Genomic DNA, 24,436 nt, shown 5'->3' on the forward strand with positions numbered 1-24,436 from the left:
AAATCACTTCTTCTTAAATAATTTACTCGAATTATTTGAATAAAATCTTAGTTAGAAGCATAGGTATATTATTGTACGTTAGTATAATATATCTATGATTAGAAGCCATTAAAATGTTCATGTAAACTTTTTAAACTTACCGCCTAACGACCGCCATCTACATTTGGCTTACAAAACTAAAGTTTGCAAATTTGTTCCGTTTTACGTAGTGGCGCCATATCTTACATATAACACATTTTTAAATTCAATAGCAATTTTTATTTAAATGGTCTTACAAACATAAATTTGTGCCAATATATAATAAAATTGTGGTTAAAAATAATGTAATAATGTTTCATTATAAATTATAATTGAATTAAAACTTCATACGCATGTTCCATTTTAGCGATCGAAGTCCATGCACAATACATTTCAGAGTAAGTAGAGGGCGTAACGCGCGAGTAACGTTCTCTGTCTTTCTCTCACTTTCTGTCCTTTTGTGACATTTTGCGAAACGTCTAGCGCGTTTCCTTGTGAAATTTTTCCAAAAAATCACATTAGGGCATGGTCGGTAAAGTTTTTCAGTCGAAAAACCGTGACATAAAATCTATCACCGTGGTTAAATTTTTCCGTGCCAAGTGCAACTAAACTATCAAGATTCCGCCGATAATTGAAAGCCTACCCAGTGGGTGGCTGATTTTGGTAAGTTTTCCAATTAATATTCCTTCATTTACACTTAATTTGCTAAAATATTTACTGCTTGCCACCTTTTATTGAGTCAATTACTCAATATGTCATTCTTCCACATCACCTGTAAAAAACATTGTGAAATCGTCTGTATACGAATCAATACGTGGTTGTTATACCAATTTAAACCCTTAGCTAACAATCTATTTGCATTTTGATGAATTTCTATAGGCAAGGTCAAAGGTTAAGTCATACGTTTTGAAACAGGCACGCCTGACTCAGATTACCGCTATGACGATTTTTACGTCATAAATATTTCACACACTATTTGTACAGATAAGTAAAGAATATTCTAGAATGTGGTTTTCTCAACTTTTAGCCTCACATCTTGAATAATAGTATTGTTTATATATAGGCATTTACATTAATTATTATAGGAGTATAGGTTATTTGTATGGCTCCATAGCTATATGTATGATATAGTGCTCTTAAAATAATCCTTATGCTATGAATACTGTCTGAAAATATGCAATGATGCATATCATATTAATAATCTCTGATAATTATTCTACAAAATGTTTTTAAATCTATGACTCATGTGTACATATAAAATTTGATTATTCATCTTAAAAAAAAAACAAACGGAAATGACTACTTAAATTTTATTGTACTATTAATTTAATAAAAAAAAATGCATGGAATTTATTGATGTTACTCTGCTCGTTATCGTGACCACACGCTTTCGTGTCGTTATAGGTCTGAGGTTTTTATTGTGAAAAATGGCACAAAAGCGGGATGCATTCTTCCTGCCTGACAAGAAAGGGAAACAATTGAATAAGGATAAAAATGACAAAAAATTTGAGAGGAAAGATAAAAGGCAAAATAACTTTGACAAGAATCGTGATGGACTAGAGGAGCACGAAGAAAAACAGGATGGTGGCAAGAAACCATTCGATAAAAAGGCGTACCGTCTAAAGAAATACAGCAAAAAGTACAAATTGCAGCAATTCGAAGAACAGAGGAAGATGAGAATGCTACACAAATATCAAAAGTCCTTGAAAGAGGAATTGGCTGGCTCTTACAAGCCCAAAGCCTTTGATGAAGACACAACAGACTCCAACCACGAAGCAGGCAAATTCGTGAGACACCCAGACCTGATGAAAGAAAATAAACCAACAGAAAAACCCAAAAAGGAACCATTTTGGAAAGAAAAGGAGTATTTCAAGAAGATAAAACAAGAAAAACTGGAAAAACGAGAACAAGCGGACAAGGTGAGACAAGAAAAAACACAGAAGTTAGCAGAATATAAGAAGAAGAAGCAAGAAAGATTCAAGAAATTGAGTTTTAAGAATAAGAAAGGACAGCCTGTGCTAGCTGCCAGAATGGAAATGTTATTAAATAAATTGCAATCGGGTTCTAATTGAATACAAGAATCTCGTTAGGATAGCAAAGCATAATCTAATATGAATTGTTTTCTAAATATGAGAAGGAAATGAGAATAATTAGCAATAAGTATTAGGTATTGAATTAAAATGTTTCCTGCTAGGCATGTGTTTTTAGGCAAGATTAATGGATTTTCCTAGGACAATAATAGATTATCTCTATGTTTGGGTAGTGCCAAATTTTAACAATGATTACATAAGGAAGCAAAGCGAGCAAGCATATTTATACATGAACATTTAAGCATGGTTATTACATACTCATAATATACTTGATAAATGTAAAGCTGGCTTATGCAGGTGTACTTTATTTTTTTATAAAAAATGCTAGTTTTAATACAGATGGTTTCATGTTAGAAAGTATGTCATTATAGCCTTTTATATTTACAACCGTAATTGCCAATGAATTGTTAATTCTCTATCAGAACTTGCATGTTTTTTGAGAGTCCCATAGTGTAACTTTATATAAGTTTACATGAGAGTTTGTATTCATAAAATTAAGTATATTTCATTATTTTGTATATGGGCTTACTGGTAGATTATACTTTAGCCAAACCTTTCTACAGTAATGAGCGTCACCCCCTCTACATATATTTTCTGATTAATAATAATAATAATAGGCTTTCAAAGAGATCAAGATCAATAAATGAAATTAAAATTGGTCCATTCGTTAGAAATCAATTGTTAATGTTATTAAGTGTTACTAAATGGTTGAAGTAAAAATGTAATTGAGTGCTTTTGAGCATAGCTGCCGTCAAAGCCTAGCTTGAAGTTAAATATTTTTGGTTTTGGATTGTTTTTTAATTTAATCTGAACTACCAATTGTTCACTATTTTTTATAATAGGTCCCTAGATAGATAACTTAGACCTTGGTAATAAATTTGAAAATTTAGACTGCTCAGTTTGATGATGATTTTACTAATGTTACTATTTTATAATGTGCATTTATATAGTAATATTACTTATGTATCTATAAGTCTGATTTTTTTTTCATAATAAAATAAGTGAAGGAAAATACGATTGCATTATGATTTCAATGACTTTGTTAACTGAAATTAATACATTTTTTCTGTTCACATTTGTTAGTGCAAATAATATTGTGTTAGTTACTCAAGTATTAAAGAAAACAAATTATCATAGAAGCTCATAAAAAATCTTCATAATCTACATATAAATTCGCATGATCTATAGTACTTTAATAACATAACTATACTTTCCACTGCTCTAGTTAGCAACTATACAAACAATAGCCTCGATTTCTTGTAATTAATTGAAAATATAGTCATTCTTGTACATATAGATAAGTATAGATATCTCACCGCCTTGTAATTGAAGGAGGCCATTAAATGGCTTAAACGGCTGACAGTTCTGTCAGTCATTTAATGACTATCATGGTGTAATTTACGCGGAACAATGCCGACAGGCGCAGTAAGTGGTGCAAAAACACGAATTCACAGAAAAAGTGCGGAGAAATATCGATTCATTCGTAAATGATCTAAAAACTAGTTTTTTGATACTTTTCAAACACGAAAATAGATGATAGTGACAATTTCAATTGTCAAAATTGGTTACATTTTCTTGTTAGGAGTGAGTAATCTATACTAATCTATGCTTGTACATATTTACATAAGTACATACTTATATCGGCCTTAATATTACATTTAAAATTTTAATTATATGTATTGTTCCACTGGACACATTATGTGTTAAGTGTTTACCATGGAACCATAGTCTAGGATGCTGGCCTAATAAGGGTTGATAGACTTTTCAAATCTTTGAAGTTTTTTTTATAGAAGTACTTCATCTATGTTGGTTACTTCAAGATGTTTTCCGTAGTCATTTCTAAAACATTTAAAAGATTTTAAAGGTGGTAGAACCCACTGTGGTTCAACTGCAACACGTGTTTATTACTAATATCATCAGCGTTAAGCGTTGCTGTGGTTTGAAAATTGTGGGAGACATACTCTTCGGAGGCATTTCAGCTTATTCCTAAGGGGTAGCGCAGCATCTGTGGCTGTCCTGAGGTGGCGATCTGGTCTTGTCTGGGGTTGATTGAAGGTGGCCATGGGCGGCAGTAGCCAATTAACATCAGATGGGCTGCATACTCGTCTGCTACTTCTATATCATATATACAAAAAAAGTCAATTACGTTTGGTTCAGTTATTTCGCGTTGATCGGCCATCCAAACACCGGCCCCGTAAATCTCGTGATACATAAATCTTTAAACAGATGCTTATCTTAATCACGTCATCAACAAGCCAATTTTTACACCATGATAATGAGTCGCTTTTGTTCCTTTGTTTTATAATGTTCGTTTTTAATTTACATATCGGTGACTAGTTTCTTCACGCTGTTTTGTCTACTTCTTTAATGCATAGAAATCCTATCGTTTTGGTTTTGTTATGATGTAAATATGGTATTATGGTAAATATGGTGGTATGGTTTGGTACCCAGTGTGGTGAAAAAGTCATGTGGTGTCTCCGTTTTCCCGTAAATGTCGTTGGTGACCGAGTGATTTACTAGGAGATGGTCAGCCTCTTCCTGTGAATTATATATCTACTTCGGTCGTATATTACGTGCAGTCAAACTTCGTGACTATAGCCGTAATTTTCAGGAGGATCTCAATTTCAGGAAAGGCTTGTGTTTAGCAATAGGCTTTTAAGAGCTAGTATAATGACTTCTTTGTCGTACTTCCGCAACTCGCAACTAGCATCTGAATCACGCTATTGAAGTATTCTTAACTTTTTCATATAAGTAAGCTTCGAATTAAAATATTTGTAGCCTTACTGCTATTCATGCGTGAACACCTGATAGAATATGTCCCCTTGTTATAGCTACAACAAACATAATTATTATGTATGAGTTCAGAAAATTACAGCCATTTTAAAAGTACTGACAAACACTTTAGTTTTGTACAGTTGTTAAGTAGATCATACTAATTTTGACTTGAAAATTGCCATAACTTTGTTTGTCTTTGTTGCATTAGTGTCTATACCAGCAGACACGCTTTGTGACTTGCTCAATATCTTTGCTGTGTGCAATTTTATTTCGATTTCTATTTTATTCATTTGGCAACAAATTGTGAGTATTTTATTGATTTTTATAGATTTTGTTGTCGACCCACATAGATTAATAAAGATTACTCACTCCTAAAAAGAAAATGTACCCAGTTTTGAGAATTGAAATAGTTGCGTAAAAATGTTTTGCCACGTCTCCGTGCTAAAATGTCCCTAAAATATTTGAAATAATTATTTATTTATTATGTAAATTACGCAGTATTAGTTATTTATTCGTAAATTTTCTCTAAAATGTTTTTATTTGTCAAGAATTCAAAAAAGAACTTACTTAATAAGCCGTTCGTCATTCAATTTCAAGGCGGCGAAGTATCTTTACTAATCTATGTCGACCCATTGCAATTTCAGTCTGCTTATTTTTAGAGCTATGTCGGAAAACTTACTTTATCTAAGGATCATATCTCGTTGTGGAACCATTTATTTAGATTTAAAACAGAAATCTAAATTTATCATTTAAATGTTTTCATACGGAATCATACATAATAAAAAGTTTTCATTCAATTTCGATTCACCATAATTGGTGGGACCATAGTTCAATTACGAGGCATACAATACAATCTGATAGATAAAAAATTGGCGCCATTAAAAATAATATGGCGGAACAAGACACGGGTCACGAGATATTACAGCGACCCACAGATAAACAATTAAATATTTGAACATCGAACGTTGACCATTATCAGTGAACTTGATATCGGCCACGTCTTCAACAGATTAAAAATGTTTAATTATTAGAAATTCACAGACTGAATATTGTTTTTAAAATATCGAAGCGCGCGTAAAGATGAAAAATGTAAAAGATTTTAAAATTAATCAAACTATAGTTATAGACGAAGTAAGTATAGCTCGAGAGCTAGGTTTGGCGAGCCAATCTGCTAGTCCGCTCTGAAGTTGTTGCGAGCAGGTGTAGTCATACAATATGTTATGGCGGCGCGATTCATTTCTATATTCAGAGCGGACTAGCAATTTTACGCGGACTATACTTCAATAGACCTATATTATACCTACTTAGGTATATAATATTATACTGATACGAATTTATTCACAGATTTATTTTATACATACTATGTTTTTGGTTTCACTGCGTGGTTTATCCTCTGTATCGGGTTGATTAGAACATAATAGGACTGCGATTTAGTAAGGTACTACGACCCTAACCTTGTAACTTCGCGGGCAATCGTACATATTGCGGGACAGACTAAAAGCCGTATAACAGTAGTGTTAAACGCTGCTGTGTTCCGGTTTGAAGGGTGTGGTAAGGGAGACAGACTTTTCCGAGGCGTTCCAGCTTAGTCCTCAGGGGCGCATCTGTGTCCGACCTCAGGTAGGAATATCTAATCCTATCTGGGTTTGATTACAGATGTCCATGGGCGGCAGTAGCCACTTACCATCAGGTGGACTGCATGCTCGTCTGCTACTCTTATATTATAATAAAAAAAAAAAGCCAAAATTCGGATATTCCTGCTCGACTTGGGAACAATAAAGAACATAAGCCTGTGTAAGTTCTCATGTGGGTAAATTGATAAATGTTTGCATTAAAAATTTGCACCCACTCCGAAAGTTTAACACATACGCGATAATTGGTATAACACGCACAAATCTGGGTCCAGGATAATAGCTCGTCATGTTATTATTTTGTCATAGATTTAAGGTGGTAGAACCCTTTGTTGTTTTGACTCCGGCGGTACAGTCCGCGTAAAACTGCTAGTCCGCTCTGAATATAGAAATGAATCGCGTCACCATAGCAAATTGTATGACTACACCTGCTCGCAACAACTTGAGCGGACGAGCAGTTTGGCGCGAATTATGCCACCGCTACACATATTTCCGCCTAATAACAACAGGGGAGGTAAGGGAGGCATAGGTACTTATTGGAAGGTTGATTACAGATGTCTATGGATGGCAATAACCACTTAAGACCAAAATCAAACTTGATTTTCTTATGAAAATTAAGTCCCAAACAAACTTGCAGTTCCCCTGATTTTAAGTTTTCCCTGTTTTCCACATCGTAAGTTAAATAATAATTTTATAAATATTACTTTATCAGCCATAAAAACGCTTTAAAAACGCTTTCTACACTCACAGCCCCACACTAGGATTTCCTGTGTCGTGGGTGCCATGGACACACACAGACAAATACACAAACACCCAGATCCAGAAACAGAAATCTAAATTTAAATTTAAATCATTTAGATATCTGTCTGGCCGGGGATCGAACCCGGGACCCTCAGCGCGTCAGACCGGTATGGTGACCGCTCCGTCACGCGGGTCGTTAAATAATTTCCGCCGTTTGCATAAATGAAACTGTATTATTGTATAATATATTTTAACATTTATTTTAAGAATAATTTCAAACGGTTAACATAACGAAGTAAATCTGAATGAAATTAACATCAGCCTGCGCGTCGCCTCTTTATAAGACAGATATCTTTCTGGAAAAGCCCACGAAACAATAAAATCATTACATTTTACAACGTGATGCAGGATTAAATATGATTTACGATTTCAGTGTTATCTCGCTGTTATGTTGACTTTAAGAAATTATGATGATTAAATAATTTGTAGTAGACTTGATGGCAGATAGGTGAACCTTGTGTAAATTGCTGAAATCAGTAGCGTTGAACTGACGCAGAGGAGGAAACGCAATAGACTCCGTATTGTTGTAACTATGTAAATAATAACTAGAAAATAATTATAAAAACAAACCAATTACTTAAAAATGTAGCGTCTGTCACACCCATAATTTAAATGAATTTAACTTTTTTTTATAATATAGCAGTAGCAGACGAGTATGCAGTCCACCTGATGGTAAGTGGCTCCTGCCGCCCATGGACATCTGTAATCAACCCCAGATCGGATAGATATTTGTACCTGAGGTCGGCCACAGTTGCGCCGCTACCCCTGAGGACTAAGCTGGAACGCCTCGGAAGTCTGTCTCCCTTACCACACCCTTCAAAACGGAACCCAGCAGCGCCTAACACTGCTGTTATGAGGCAGAAATAGGTGTGGCGGTGGTGCCGCCGGAGTCGAATCACAAAGGGTTCTACCACCTTCAAAAAAAAACTAAACTAATCTACATGTATAATAAAATCTGCTCCAAAAATATTACCTCCGCAGTCGGGTAAAAATAAAAAAAAATAACAGATAAAATTGACGCAAAATTGTGTAATATAACAATAGTTAATTTCATATTTAAGGGATTTATTGCATTTTTATTGCCGTTGTGTAATTTGAATGTAAATTGAAATTTAAATAGGATTTGTTTGTGTCGCGTGGTGCCTGGAATTCTATTTTATTTGGTTTCTTTTTCTATGATTGAAATCATAATAAGTAGTTCTTAGCTTAACATAAGATCTGTTTAACTGAGGCGTCTTCGGAAATTACACGACTCTACAAAAAAAAAATCGTTCTTTGTCCTAAAGTTTATACTATTATTTTCCAGTTAGTTATGCACAAAAACGAAAAGAAAATACCTTTTTTCGGTATAAAGTTTGCTTTTGTGACATCGTGAATTTTGAACAACGCTATCAAGGCCAATACAATGAAAATATGATGGGCGACTATATTTGGGGTTTATTGAGAGAAAGTAGCTATGAACATAAAAGAAAAAGTAAAAGTGTGCACTTTTAAGTTATTTTCCACTTTTCTGTAAGCTAATTTGATAGTAAAACTTAATAAAAATAATAAACATTTTTATTTCAATAGTTTTATTTTCAATCTAAAATTAAAATCCGAGATTTTTAAAAATTTCGTTCAATCAGTCTTCTAAGCACAAAAGCAAAGTTTTTCATGCCATATATTTTTTTTCCGTCTTATTACGACCTAAACTACCGAAATTTAATGCTTTGCAATCAAAGTCAAATTTCATGTTGACCCGTGTTATACATATTATGCCGTGTTTTACTTGGCAGTCTATTGTGTTCCTCCGTCCATGTTCTCAACATTTATGATTCAATAAACATGGTGATAAAACGCCACAGATACGAAAAAGCTCGTGTAAGCTTAATGCTAAGTAGCTATCTGCCTCGCTTGTGATTGGTGGAAAATTTTAAGCGGTTCCAATTTTAAAATGCAAGTTCAAGGTTGAAGAAAATTTCTGCGCATTTCTGTTTATTATGTCTTGATCAAATTTATTGCATCGCTTTTAGTCGTTGCGACCTCGTAACTAAAATAATACTATCAAAACCTAGGGGATTATAATAAAAAGCCTCATTTCAAATCGATTTCAGTTACTTTACTGATTCTGATGTCCATTCTGTACATCCGACGATTCAGAAGTACGATATTTTTTTGTTATTTCGCGTATCTATAGAATTCACATAACTTTGCAAACTTTTTTTAAATATGTCTTAGGTGTGCAGGTCTCCTCATGGCGTTATTCTCCACTGTTAAAGCAAATGATAATTAATTTTTAACGCGCGCATAACTTTTGTAAAATCAGAGGTCGAATCGAATCTAGGAGTCGAACCTCGGACTCTTCGATCGAGAAGCAGAGTTTCAACCACTAGGCTATCACTGTTGTCTGTTCTCTTTGACCCTTACCTTAAGCCTAGACTAGGTCCTATTAATTTCAATCAAAGTGTAGCGTATCTTGCTGAACAAACTTCTTTTTCAGATAAATGTAAAGCAAGATACTGGAGCTAATGCTTTATTAATTATATGTAAAAATGATGGCATTTAAAAAAAGAGAATAATAATTATTAAAAAAAAGCAAACCCACTGAGTTTTTTACCGGATCTTCTCAGTAGAGGTCGCGTTCCGATCCGGTAAAAAAATATTGTAACTGACAATTTGTAAGTTCCGATCTTGGCCTATACAAAATAAATATAATTCATTTCATTTCAATCACTTCTGCCCCACAAAAAGTTTTTCGCACATTTGCTGAATTTTCTCCATCCGCGACTTAGTTGAGAAGCGCTGTCGCACACAGATATCACTGACCCTGCGAATGACGCGATAGTTATTTAATATTATTATATTTTTGTGATTCCTTATCAGGTGATAGTTGCTAAGTAGCGAGCACGCGCGACCTCGGTGTTAAATGTTTTGTCTTTCGTCTGATTGATGCGATTGGGATTTGCGGCTTTGTTTGGATGTGGTTGTACCTCTTCAGGAGAATATTCGACTTGAATGCAAAGAGTTATCGGCGGAAATCTTAAGGAAAGTCATGGAAAATATGATAAAACGGTCACAAATATTTGTCAAAGCTGGTGGAAGACACTTGACAGATATCATCTTTTCTATTTAGCAAAAAAGTTACAGGTCCTGGTAAAGATTTCTGTTGTTCAAAATCACTTCTTTTTATTCAGTCCAAAAGTTATTCAAAAACAAAATAGGATGATGAATTTTGCGCCACCCTTCATAGTATTTTATTTAACTCTCCTTGTTAGACCGCTAGTATGTGAGGGTCAAATCTTGCAACCAAATTTAAAACCGTTCATCATCATCATCATTAACCCATCCCCACTGCTAGGCACGAGTCTCCTCTCAGAATGAGAAAGATTAGGCCATAGTACACCGCGCTGGTCAAGTGCGTATTTGTGGAATTCACATACCTTTGAAAACTTTTTGTTAAGATTTCTTGGGTATGCAAGTTTCGCACGATGTTTTCTTAGACGCTTAACCAAGTGATAAATAATTTCTAATACGCACATAACTTTGAAAAGTCAGAGGTGCGTGCCGGGATTTGAACCTCAGATCCGAAGGAGGCCGAGTTTCTTACTCACTAGGCTATCACTGCTTTTAAAACAGTTAATCCCTAACGATTGAGTTGAAATTTCGCGTTTGGTGGAGAACTCCAGGATCGCCAATGGATCACAACCGGAGTCCTCCTAACGCGTTGCCCTTCTATCGGGCTCTGCCCTGGGGGGAGCAATTTACGCTTCTCTCACATCCCCTGGTGATTACAGCGATTTGCGACCACACAAACCGCCGCCTTTCCCGGGGTTGCTTACTGGACGGTTCGAACTCCTCTTGCCGCCGCAACCCCGGAAGCCCCCTTTTAGTCGCCTCTTACGACACCCCTACCTGTCGTAGCCTTATTGTAGTGCCGGGACTATAGGGACATTAAAACGTATCGCCATAAAAAACTATGTAAATGTTTGTACATTGATATTTTCGCACTACTACATAGATTTATTATACATCTTTATGTGCTAAGATTATTTCAACTTAGATAACATACCACACCACTGTCTAGTGCTCTTAATACCTTGATACCTTAATTACAAGCATATAAGTCAGCCAAAACAAATATGATAGTGATTTTTGTTGAGAGGAGTGCAAAAGTTATATAAAGATAATGGCATGTTTTGTCTGTATTTGCACAGATAACGTTCGATGTTTAATTTGCGCATATCTGCGCGATAATGTTTTTTTTAATAGGCAAATTTTATTACATGTTTTCAACCATTTTATTTTTTATATACGTCTGTAGTAAGGGTTAAGGGTTAGATCCATATAGTAATAGAATTATTTCATTTGGAGCTACTGAAATTGAAGCTTGAGTTTAGCTTCTGAAATGTTTTTTTTTGTTCTTTATCCAAAAGGTCAAAACTAGACGCGGTAGTTCTTTTTTTTTTATATATAATATAAGAGTGGCAGACGAGCATGCAGTCCACCTGATGGTAAGTGGCTACTGCCGCCCATGGACATCTGTAATCAACCCCAGATAGGATTAAATATTCCTACCTGAGGTCGGCCACAGATGCGCTGCTACCCCTGAGGACTAAGCTGGAACGCCTCGGAAAGGTCTGTCTCCCTGACCACACCCTTCAAACCGGAACACAGCAGCGCCTAACACTGCTGTTATTAGGTGTGGCGGTGGTGCCGCCGGAGTCGAACCACAAAGGGTTCTACCACCTTCAAAACAAGGCTCTATCACTTGAATTGTAAATGGCTTAAAACATTACCTTCCACTGTCGGGTAAAAAGCTTGTAAAACAGAACTGTAATTCCAGGTCCAGGTGCAAACAAATTGAGATTAATAAACAATCCAGATTACATTCATAGGTCTACAGCGATTGTGTCCATGTAAATGTATCCAGACTAATCCATTCGATCTAGGAATAAGCACGTTGGAGCATCATTTTATTTTTCTAGTGTAAACACTGATTTCCAGTTGCAAATCCGTTTTCAGTCGTAATCTCATCGATTTAGGCATCGTCACGTTATCGTAGTGTTGACACTTGACACCTGTAATTGAATATTTTGCAACCCTAATCTAAATATATATCTAAATATATATAACTCAAAGGTGACTGACTGACGTTATGATCTATCAACGCACAGCCCAAACCACTGGACGGATCGGGCTGAAATTTGGCATGCAGGTAGATGTTATGACGTAGGCATCCGCTAAGAAAGGATTTTTATCAATTCTACCTCCAAGGGGATAAAATATCGCGCGAGCGAAGCCGCGGGCAAAAGCTCGTATAATATAAAAGGTTTAACTTACTACCCTAATGATAGGTACTTCTATGGCATATTTATTTCAAAAAGGGTGCGTGTATGTTTAGGCATCGTCACGTTATCGTAGTGTTATGGGCTCGAACACAAAACTGCGATGCGACGCGATCCGAATTCGCAACGCAGAAAATTGCGACACGAATTGCTGCAATGCGATAACGTGCGGCATAGCGTCACCCAGGGTGACCATTCTTTCGACAACCGTCAACCGTACAGAACGTATTTTGAAAATTAAGTCGTGACATGGATCGTAAAAAGAAGTGTGCACTTTTGTTATTGCTTAAGAGATACAGGGAAGAGTAACAAAGATTTTTTTTGGGTTCATCCATTTATCATACATCATTTATTTTATATTTAGTTTCCCAAAGAACAGGGCGCTCCTCAATCAGTAATATAAAAAAGGCAACAACGTACTTTGTCATTTTTTACATACGTCGCATCGCAGTCTTGTGTACGAGCCCTAACACCTAAACACACGCAAGAAGTAAAAAATGTGAAACTATTACAAAACAAGAAAATATTACTAATTTATTAATACGTAGCGTTTCGTGTCATCGTGTCATATGTATTATCTATACGTGAAGAAAATAATATTTTAAATTCGTTAATTATAGCTTTTTGAGCATAATTTGTGGTATTTACTAGGCAACTTTATGTAGTCTGTTTATTAGAAAATAATTGTCCAAACAAGTCGAACTCGTAAACGGAGGGTTCAGTACAAACAACATTTTCATTTTTATCTTTAGTAATTGTTATTATAGCAGCCACTGAAGTAAATCCATAGTGAACATTTAATTTGTTTACCTATTACGGTTCAATAGAAAAAGCGAAAAATGTCGAGAAATTGCGGTTTCTTGTATGGTGACCCCCATTTATTTTCAACATTTTTTTATTTTTATTATTTGTTGTTATAGCGGCCACCTTTATACATATTCTGTATATATATATTTCAAGTGTCTATCTATTACGGTTGTGGAGATAGAGCCCTGTAAAAGACGGACAGACAGCGGAGTCTTTGTAATAGGGTTCCGTTTTTTACCCTTTGGTTCCATACAACCCTAAAAATCATCTTTCCCGAATGCCCCAAAAAGCAAAAATCTATAACACATCAAAACAAAATATTTTGATTTCATCGCAACCCATTTTATAACAACGTAGGCATCATACAGTTACACATATCCGCATAGCTCCAATTTAAGTCTAGCAGCGCTAGGTCGGGCCAGGTGAGGACCGCTGTACGCATGCGATCTCGCCGAGCGGAGATTGGTCCAGCGCAGCCTCCCGGTGCATCAATAAAGTGCATATAGCAATTATTATGATATGTAGATGACTGGGTGGTGGGTGGCTTAATATAGATGCCCGGCCGGCCTTTGAAGGGTGGTGATGCTGGATCGATCGCTGTTTGACTGAGCACGAGGTAAATTTTAAAATCAAACAACATAGGTTTTGAATTGTAAAGCGGTGTACAGATTTAGTCCGTGTGACTTTTTTAGACGCTGGAATAGTCATAAAGAATAATAATGTACTTATGATCGACTTCATAAAATCTAAAGAAGTGTTTTTGAAGACTATATACGGTCTTATAGCAGGTCCATTGTATGACCGTCTGCTGCTATCCAAATATCAAAAATATACACGTTGGTAATATGTATTCGAAAGGGTCAACTACTATAACATATTTCATGCCCCACTGCCATCGCCATACGTATTTCTGCCTTATAACAGCAATGTTAAGCGCTAGTGTGTTTCCGTATGAAAGGTGTGGTAAGGGTTAGTCCTCAGGCGTAGAAACATATCTGTGGCGTCGGCCAGGAAGGGCTCTACTTATCTGGGGTTGTTTACAGGTGTCCAATGGCAGTAGTTGCCACTTACCATCATGATTGGTACCCTTCACATTCCTTTAAAAATATGATGAAGAAAAGTCTAACCTATATGGTTACCTCACGATGTTTTTCTATTAAAACTGACTCAAGGTCTAATCACTTATAAGAAAGTCAGAGGTGTCAGCTTCGAACCCTGGGAGCTCATATCTCAATAATAACGTTATCAGCACGTGCCCCCTTGTGATTCCAATTTACATAATAATATTGACAATAATATCGTTTTCTTATCTGTACCACGGAAACAATAATCGTAGAACTATTTGTTCTCGTAAACAATACTCTAGCGTCTATTAGCATGTTTGTATATAGTTATAAAGTGTACTACTTATATATGCGCGTAAGAAGTTCCATTTCTTTGACATATTTTATGAAAACACGCGTGAGAAATGAAATAATTCTTAAAAATGTAGATCCTTCTGTGTTACGGCTCCGGCGATACACTTATTTCTGCCTAATAACAGCAGTGTTAAGCGCTGCTGAGTTTTGGCTTCAATGGTGTGGTCACATGAGTAATTTGATTTTTACTCATGTGGTGTGGTAAGGGAGACGTACTTTTTGGAGGCGTTGCAGCTTAGTCCTGACGGGTAACGGCGCATCTGTTGCCGACCTCAGGTTGGAATCTATCTGGGTTTACCATCAGATGGACTGCGTGTTCGTCTAATACTCTTATATTATAAAAAAATATATAATTATCACATAATATAACTTATTCCCTTTCGTAATCATTCATTTTAAATTTATTAATATAACTTCCTTCCTTTTATGGTATTCCAAATTGGGTTTTTGTTAGGTAAAACGCGATTATTAAATCTATATTGTTTCCTATTTTAAACACGTTTGCTATTTGGGTTTTCATGATTTACCTCATCAACAGCTCAACAAAAACAGAGAAAATATGTTTTTGAACTATTCTTTATTCGTCAACATAATATACAAAGGTATACCCAATCCATAGATTAGTAAAGATTACTCACTCCTAACAAGAAAATGTAACCAGTTTTGAGAATTGAAATAGTTGCGTAAAAAAATTTTGCCACCTCTCCGTGCTAAAATGTCCCTAAAATATATTTTTTTTTATAATATAAGAGTAGCAGACGAGCATGCAGTCCACCTGATGGTAAGTGGCTACTGCCGCCCATGGACATCTGTAATCAACCCCAGATAGGATTAGATATTCCTACCTGAGGTCGGCCACAGATGCGCCGCTACCACTGAGGACTAAGCTGGAACGCCTCGGAAAAGTATGTCTCTCTTACCACACCCTTCAAACCAGAACACAGCAGCGCCTAACACTGCTGTTATTAGGTAGAAATAGGTGTGGCGGTGGTGCCGCCGGAGTCGAACCACAAAGTGTTCTACCACCTTCAAAAAATATTTGAAATATTTATTTATTATGTAAATTACGCAGTATTAGTTATTTATTCGTAAATTTTCTCTAAAAATGTTTTTTATTTGTCAAGAATTCAAAAAGTAACCAATCAGCCTTTTTCTGGCTTTTTGGAAGTATCTTTACTTTTCAAAGACCCAATCATATTGGATTCTGTAGCACCTGTTTCTGCCTTGTATGTAATAGTAGTGTGATGCTCTTCCGTTTTCTGCTTTGAATTGTGGCGTGTGTGAAGTAGGGAAGATACTTGCCGGGGTCTGTGATCGGCTACAATTCTGTTTGGATTTGGTCTCCTCGGAGTTAGAAACCACGAATATTAGAGATTGCATGATAGTTTGCTATGTCAATTTATAAAAAAAATATTTAATCTGTGATAAAGAGTCAGAGTGTGCGGCGGCTTAGTCTGTGGCGCGTAACTCATGACGCGTTGAAGCGGTTCGCGGCAGTCCTCACTCGTACTACGACACAGCAGTAGGATTTACAACAAACCAAACATCTCTAGTGATAACTGGTGGGCCATCCCGCGAATGATAACACGCCGCTTAAATACTCTGTGCGCCCCGCCATCTTGATCAGTTTCCCGCCAAGCTGACAGCTGACAGACCGCTCTCGCGTTTTGTTATTGCAACTGAATGTTGCTCGGAAGCAGTCTTTACGATTTGTTTTCGAGTTTCTTCAAAATCCGACCGTCTGTTTAGCAGCAACCGGACGGTTGTTGCTTAAAGGTCCCTAAAAGCTTTGAGAATTACGCAATTAAAGGTAAGATTTTTTATTTTAAAATTTTGAGTTGAATTTTTATTTTGGTCATGTATTTTTTATAAATTCACCGAAGGGACGTTCAAGTGCGGGATGTTGGTACGCGATTTATGTTTTTTAATTTTACCATAGATTGGTAAAGATACTTCGCCGCCTTGAAATTGAATGAAGCTAAAAACGGCTTATTAGTAAGTTCTTTTTTTGAATTCTTGACAAATAAAAACATTTTTACAGAAAATTTACGAATAAATAATGAATACTGTGTAATTTATATAATAAATATATTATTATTTCAAATATTTTAGGGACATTTTAGCACAGAGACGTGGCAAAACTTTTTTACGCAACTATTTAATTCTAAAAACTGGGTACATTTTCTTGTTAGGAGTCAGTAATCTTTACTAATCTATGAATTTTACATACAATTTCTTTATATTTTTTAGCCCGAATAGCATTTAAAACGTGTAAATTTGCAAATATTCGCGTATAAAATTTCGTTCATTTAGATTAATTTAGTCCCTACAAAACTTAACAGTATGCTGAAAAATATATATTTAATGCGATGGAAATAATTTGATTCATGGTTAGAATTTTATTTGACATACAATCATTTTACTGTATGTTTCATTAATTAATTTGTATAGAAATTTGAAAATGTTTTTTGAAATTATATTAATATATTATGGTTTTATAATGTCGTTTTGATTTTGTGTTATATCATTTAACTGTAATATACCTTTTCACTCCGTTAATACGCTCAAAAATCTGTAAAAATAAAACGAATATGAAAATTATTTCGAATATATTAATTTTACGGATATATTTTAAAAGATAAACTCTTATACACGCAACGAAATTGTTACAAAACTTACATAAGACATTATGCCATGTCGCACACACGTGACTCTTATCTTATTTCCGTCAAAATTTAGTGGCTCAGTGTTAGTTGCCTTGGCCTTGCCCACGAATTTTCTGTTTAGCGCCATTTTGCGCGCTACGTTTAGCATTTTCTACGGAGTTGCCAACCGTAAGTACTATTTGTGGAGTTTAGTGTGCTATATATTTAGAATACATATAAAACTTGTAAATGTCAAAGTGCGCGCCGTCCCGCGGCTTATGTGCATCGTAACATTCGTAACTAATCTAAAATGTGAAGCAACGTCGATAACGGATCACAGTTTGATGGGTGAGCGCTTGTGACTGAAAAATGTGCCGCCAATGTTATATTTATTCTTAGTTATTTTTGATCGATTTCGTATATGAAAGAAGTCATGTAAATATGTATGAGTAGTCGTTCAATTGTACGTATTTAGAATTAAATATTTATGAATCATCTCTTTTTTATGTCATTAGTACATAAAGTCATATTCAGTAATCCAGCTCTATTTTTTCTATGATTATCGACAAACGGATAAAAAATTATTAGAAGGGAACTTAGTTTTCATAGTTTGCAATTGGATTGATGATAAATTCTCGTATATGTGAACGGATTATTGGAATCGGTTGAATAACATGCCTAATTTGAGTTCACATCGGCAAGTAGCAAGCTGGCCTCTGTTTTAACAGCTGTTTATAAAATTTTAACACTCGAAAAACGAATGACAATCGATTCATAGGTATTTTCAGAAATTATGCCCTATTATAGTTTGCAATCGCTACATCTGTGTTCAGCATTGAGAGAATGAGCGGCAGCAATATTCCTTGTTGGTAAAACACTGTAACTTTGGTCGGTGGTATGAAGGTGGTAGAACCCTTTGTGGGTCGACTCCGGCGGCACCACCGCCACACCTATTTCTACCTAATAACAGCAGTGTTAGGCGCTGCTGTGTTCCGGTTTGAAGGGTGTGGTAAGGGAGACAGACTTTTCCGAGGCGTTCCAGCTTAGTCCTCAGGGGTAGCGGCGCATCTGTGGCCGACCTCAGGTGGGAATATCTAATCCTATCTGGGGTTGATTACAGATGTCCATGGGCGGCAGTAGCCACTTACCATCAGGTGGACTGCATGCTCGTCTGCTACTCTTATATAATAAAAAAAAATCTACCTATTCTCTGGGTTCAATCCCATTGTTATTTGATATGAATGGGAAGGGAAGTCGTAGTGCTATTTCTGGCCAGAACCGTACCAATAGAGCAAATTAATAATCAATACTTATATTTTTGATGGCAGCAATTTCGAAATTTTTATTTTTTTTAGAGATTTGGATAGATTGAATATTCATAATGGGCGGAGTTCGACAATATTAGAAAAATATGATTATTATGATGAGTTTTAAGTTCTTTGTTTTGTAAAACTCCATGATTCTGTCTGTGGTAATATTACTTGTTTCAGCTGTGTGTTATGATCATAGATCGACTAAACATTAGGATTGCCGGTAATGCTAATTACCTTTATTTATTAAAATCTTCATGAGATATTATCAAACCTCAAATCAGTCTTACAAACACCCATTAGTAATTATCAATCTTTACTATTTGGTAATTTTTTGGTCTTTGTTAAGCTTCGAACTATTGTAGATAAAGGTTAGTTAACATCGATTTACTAGCGCACGTAAATAAAATATTTCCCGTCCGGTAGTGAGGGATGGCGTCGAATCAAACAGATAGACCTATATACGGCGGGGGGTTGTGTCTAGGTAGGGCAGGGAGTGAGTTAGGGTGTCTGGCTGAAGGCTGCGCGGGTGGGGAGCTCGGCCCGGGCGAGGCTGGCGTCCCGGTAGTGCTCGCTTCGCGTTCGCAAGGACCTGACGTACTGCAGCTCAGACTCGATCTCCATTGTATTGATCATGGCGTTTGTAGACGAGCAATCCGATGGCGAGTTTGTCGACGTCGATGAAGAGGCGATGGTGAAACTCCAAAACCTTGTAGAGGAGTACTACAAGAAGCAGTTGGATAAACTGCAAGCGAAATACGGCTACAACATCCCTCAGGATCTGGGCGAGTTGTCTGATGACAACGAGTCCTAGACGCCGCAGTTTCAATTTTTGAGTCTTTTTTTTCTATTTTTTGTGCATTTTTTTCTTTACCCTGCGCATTTTTTAATTCGTGCTTAGTGACTTTTTTCCGTATTTGGACTGTTTCATTGGTATTTGTGGTGACTTGCGAGCACTTCTCTAGGTAAGATGTTGTAAACATTTGTTAAATTAGTTAAGCTGCTCTACGCAATTACAGTTTTTTTTTTATTTTTTACCTACCATTGTCAAATGTCAAAATGCCAAATGTCTTTCCCTAATCCATCTTAGTCGAACTGTAGGTAAAAAAACATGACAGACATGCCAATTTTATATGCATGTGTGTTTATTGATTCATCGGTAAAATACAACGCAGTGGGGGTAACATTAGCAGACTGATACTTGGGCTGGTCTATTATAAATTTAAAATGCTTCGTAAACCACTTGCTGCAATGCGATTGAGTAACTAATAAGCGAATAGCGAATATATTGAAACCGTCGATATACTAAAGGGATAGTTACATAAAATATTTAAACAGAATTCTTAGCTAAATTACAAAATAATTCAACATGTGCAATGAACATTACAGTATAGATATTTGGGTACATCGCAATTAAAATTGGGCCATAAACCGATCACAAAATGGCGGACCGGCCGTGCTAACGCTTTTGCGCCTGCGCGACCCCTTCCCCCACCCCTCGCGGTAGATTGTCCCCTTCAGTCCTAGAAATAAACCCTGACCTATTTTAAAATTACATATTAATAAAATAAGACAAATTAAATTATTTCTACGATAATATTTCCAGATTTTTTTTACTTGATTTGTTACTTATAGCTAAAATAAGGTAGCCTGTTTCTTTGTTTTTAACGCATTATCGTGATGTACAAGAGTAAAGATTATTTTCATGTATATTTTTAATTTGTTATTTTTAAATTATTTTAATTTTATGGGATACACTTATATAATATGTCGTTCAATTTAAAAATAAGTTGGAAATATTTAATCGCCTTATTATTTCTAAAATAAATTTAGCTGTTTTTAAATATTACGAAAATTTATCGATTTTCCAATTATCGTTCATCGCTCGAGATGGGGTTTCGCTCTGAGGGCTTTATGTTGTATGTAGTTAGCCCTATGCGGCATCTTCATAAAGATTTCATGGTGGAAATCGAAACAATTCTAGGTAGAATGTAAGTGGGGGAGGCTTATTTCAGTTCATTGTTAGTGTTTATATGAGTTGACCGGCTCGTGGCTTATTGGCAAATATTGACTTATAAGGAATTCCTTTTATAATTTCATAATTTGTACGTTCTTTGTAAAGGACTTCTCTACAAAAATCGGCGAGTTTTATCATTAGGTAGGTGGGTCGTAAATAAGAAAACAATAGATTATAAATAAAATTATATAAACCTAACTTTTCTATAGAACTTGTATTGACGTATTAGATATATGTTATACTTAATTAGTATATTGAAACTTATCTTGTACCTACTTATCCGGTTCGAAGGACAAGACTTAAAATATTTAGTCCTGTGAATATTTTATATAAATTAATTTCATACTTTCATAGGTGCATATATATTTAAACTTTGACCTTGAATGTTTTTATATTACTAATTTAAAGGAAAAAAGAAAATCTTTTAGGTCGTATTCTGCTTAATTATACTCTTGAATAGCAAACGACCAACGTAATCGTTTATGTTGTTCGTTTTCTATTGTAACCGTAAACCAAACACTTAGTTAACAATACTCCAAATAACATCAAAAGTAGAGGCGGTCTCCTATAAAACGAACAGCAGTGAACAGTGCTGGTTAACTTATGGAAAAGTTAAAAAAAACCCGTTTCGTTTTGTGTTCAGGGAGCACCGGCTTCGTCCGGCGCGTCTGGCATCGCCGGGCGACACGCGCACGGCCCGCCCCCGCGCTGCTGGCGGCGCGCGCTCAACGTCGACCCGCCCTGGCTGCGCCGCGCCCGCTGACGACACACCATACTAGACAGGTACGCATCGCCCCCACGCCGACACCCGTACACCGTACTACATACACTGTTACGTGCCTCTCCCACACCATACTAGACGGCTACGCATCGCCCCCACACCGACACCCCTACACCGTACTACACTGTTACGTGTCTCTCCCACACCATAACAGACAGGTACGCATCGCCCCCACAATATACTAGATAGGTATGCACCGCCCCCACATCGTACTAGACAGGTACGCGTCTCTCCCACACTATACTAGACAGGTATGTATCGCCCCCACACCGACCCCCTACACTATATTACACAGTTGCCCCCATACTAGGCAGGTATGCATGTCCCCACACCGACCTCCTATACATATATACACACACAAGTGACATAGTACTAGACAGGTGCCCCCATACTAGACAGGTACGTATCTTCCCCACACCGCACTACATAGGTGGCATAGTACTAAACAGGTATACATCTCTCCCACACCATACTAGACAGGTACGCATCTTACTTCTGACCCCCTACACCATACTGTACAAGTGGCATAGTCCTAGACAGGTATTGACTTATTCCTTATAACTTATAAGTCAATTATAAGACAGGTATGCATATCTTCACATCATACTACGACTACACGTGCTATATCCTATCTATACAGGTATTCTCTTATTATAAGATTCAGACATTGAAATATACAGTCCACCTGATGAGAAGTGGACACTGCCGATCATGCATGGACATCTGTAAGCAACTCAACGTACGTTTTACCTAAAGCCTGAAGCGAATAGGTTTCAATTAACATCTTATTTAGTCTCAAAACGCAAGATTTTCTTTGTGTTAGAAATACGCGTGGCGGTGGCAGCTCCAGTATTAAACTGAAAACGTAACAAATTGATAAGATTAATAACAAATTGATTTACTGGAAAAAAAAGAAAACAAAAAAAATTATTTAAAATTTTCACTTTTTAATTATATGGCCCCCAATAGTGTTGTTAATTTTGGGTCGGTCTCGTTACACTTTCTTTTTGTGATAGTTCCTTAAATTCTCGTTCGTCCCCCCAGCTGACACTTGTGGACTAGCGACCCCCCACCGGGCCCCGACAACACCTGACCCCGGCCCCCCGCGGAGCCCGCGCGCGCAGCATAGCCGCCGACCCGGCGCCGGCGCTGCCGGGCCCGTCGGTTGGACACACGGATTGGGGGAGCGATCAGGTGAGCTCACGTGGTCATATGAGGGATAGGCAAAAAATTTGCCGATCCCCAGCTTCTCCCCCCCCCCCCCCAACTCTCCCCCGTACCAGGCTGTAACAACACATGACCCCCAGCTTTCGATGGACACAGATTGGAGAAAATAAAGTGAGACGGCATCAGGTCCAAATTTGTTGTTTAGAGTGGGGGGATTAATAATTTAAAGCGTAACTTGTCTAATATTGAGGAATGGGTGAGTGGATGGGATGCACAAATTGTAATACTGAATCGGAAGATGGATAATAACTGCTAAGTACATGTATATATATTTGAGACACATCTGTTCTGTAACTTGTTACTTATTTTGGAGCATCAATAAAGATGTTATGCACATCTTGATTTTTATTGGGGAAACATTGCCAATGGGGAATCAGAACAAAGAGCTTAACATTGGGGTATTAATAAGGTGAGGTTAGGATAGGTTAGCATAGTACCGATAATATATTTTGGCTTATTATTAGCGATGACTAATTCGATCTTACCTTTCCAGGGCAAGTCCCAGTGTCACAGTTCGCAGTAGCCATCAACCGCGCAAGATTCCCGGTATCACGATGAGGGTTGTGGAGGGGGACAGCCGCGTGCGCGTGACGTCAGGGCCGTGGTCGCCGCTGGCCGCCGTGCGGGAGGTGGTCGCGAGTGGTCAGGAGGACCCCTTCTACGTGATGGACATCGGCGAGGTGGTCGCCCGGTACAACCACTGGAGGGAGGTCATGCCGCGCGTCGAGCCCTTCTATGGTGAGTTTTGGACGTTTCTATCTACCTGAAGATGGAAGCATTATAATTTGGGTAATGGGAGTGACATTGAGTAGCAGATGCCTGCCCGCTTCAATGATTATTATGTAGAAATTATATAATAACTTCGACCTCATGTGCCAGGGAGTGGTCTATTTATACATAGATATGTTAAGTTTTAAGATTATGTTCTAAGAACAATATTACGCCAATTACAAATGTTTAGCAAAAACAATCAAATAGGGTTTCTTGATAAATATCGATAAGAAGCCAGAATAAACTTCCCACATTAAACACGATCCCAGGGAAGGGAGGGTCACAGAGGATATGACTGTCGACTCCAAATCACTTGAACACTTTTTTATAATACTAAAGTTAGTTAGTTAAATTTACCTTGCCTCAGGGGTCCGCGTCTGTCACGGATATTTATATTTATTCTTATAAACAGCAGGTATATAGCACATTATAGGCTTGATAAATCAATTTGAATGATCTTTAATAACGTTTTTGTATGTTTCGTAGCGGTGAAGTGCAACGACGAGAAGTTGCTGGTGAGCACGCTGGCGGCGCTCGGCTGCGGCTTCGACTGCGCCTCGCGCGCCGAGATGCAGCTCGTCACCGGCCTCGGCGTCGCGCCAGAGTTAGTACACTTACTTACTCATTACTTACAACTACATATTACACCCATTGTAATACTTCAGATCTTTAGCGGCTTAATGATCTTAATGAGCTTCCGATCCTGGGGAGCCTCCAAACATAGTTGCTAAAAACAATCTATGAAATGTGTATAACTCAGCGAATAAAAAGTTACACTTTTGGGGGCCTCCATTCAACTTTCCGGCCCGGGCCTCCGACGA

General features: G+C 37.0%; 1 protein-coding gene across 2 annotated transcripts in view; it reads left to right on the forward strand.

Annotated features, from left to right (window-relative positions):
• Positions 1 to 406: 406 nt before the first annotated feature.
• Positions 407 to 24,436, forward strand: part of LOC140756633 (ornithine decarboxylase 1) — a 31,861-nt gene continuing 7,831 nt past the window's right edge. The window contains exons 1-5 of one of the 2 annotated variants that reach the window (XM_073092178.1): positions 407 to 681; positions 21,480 to 21,619; positions 22,662 to 22,811; positions 23,338 to 23,582; positions 24,102 to 24,219. In XM_073092178.1, the coding sequence (XP_072948279.1) occupies positions 23,399 to 23,582; positions 24,102 to 24,219 (302 nt within the window). In that variant the 5' untranslated portion in view covers positions 407 to 681; positions 21,480 to 21,619; positions 22,662 to 22,811; positions 23,338 to 23,398. Of the gene's footprint in view, positions 682 to 19,377; positions 19,785 to 21,479; positions 21,620 to 22,661; positions 22,812 to 23,337; positions 23,583 to 24,101; positions 24,220 to 24,436 lie in introns of those variants that run through there. The other variant, XM_073092179.1, reaches the window with a different exon arrangement.

This window comes from Epargyreus clarus, unplaced genomic scaffold (assembly GCF_041222505.1).
Source record: "Epargyreus clarus isolate Ecla_fem2 unplaced genomic scaffold, WU_Ecla_fem_2.2 ptg000035l, whole genome shotgun sequence".
Lineage (NCBI taxonomy): Eukaryota > Metazoa > Arthropoda > Insecta > Lepidoptera > Hesperiidae > Epargyreus > Epargyreus clarus.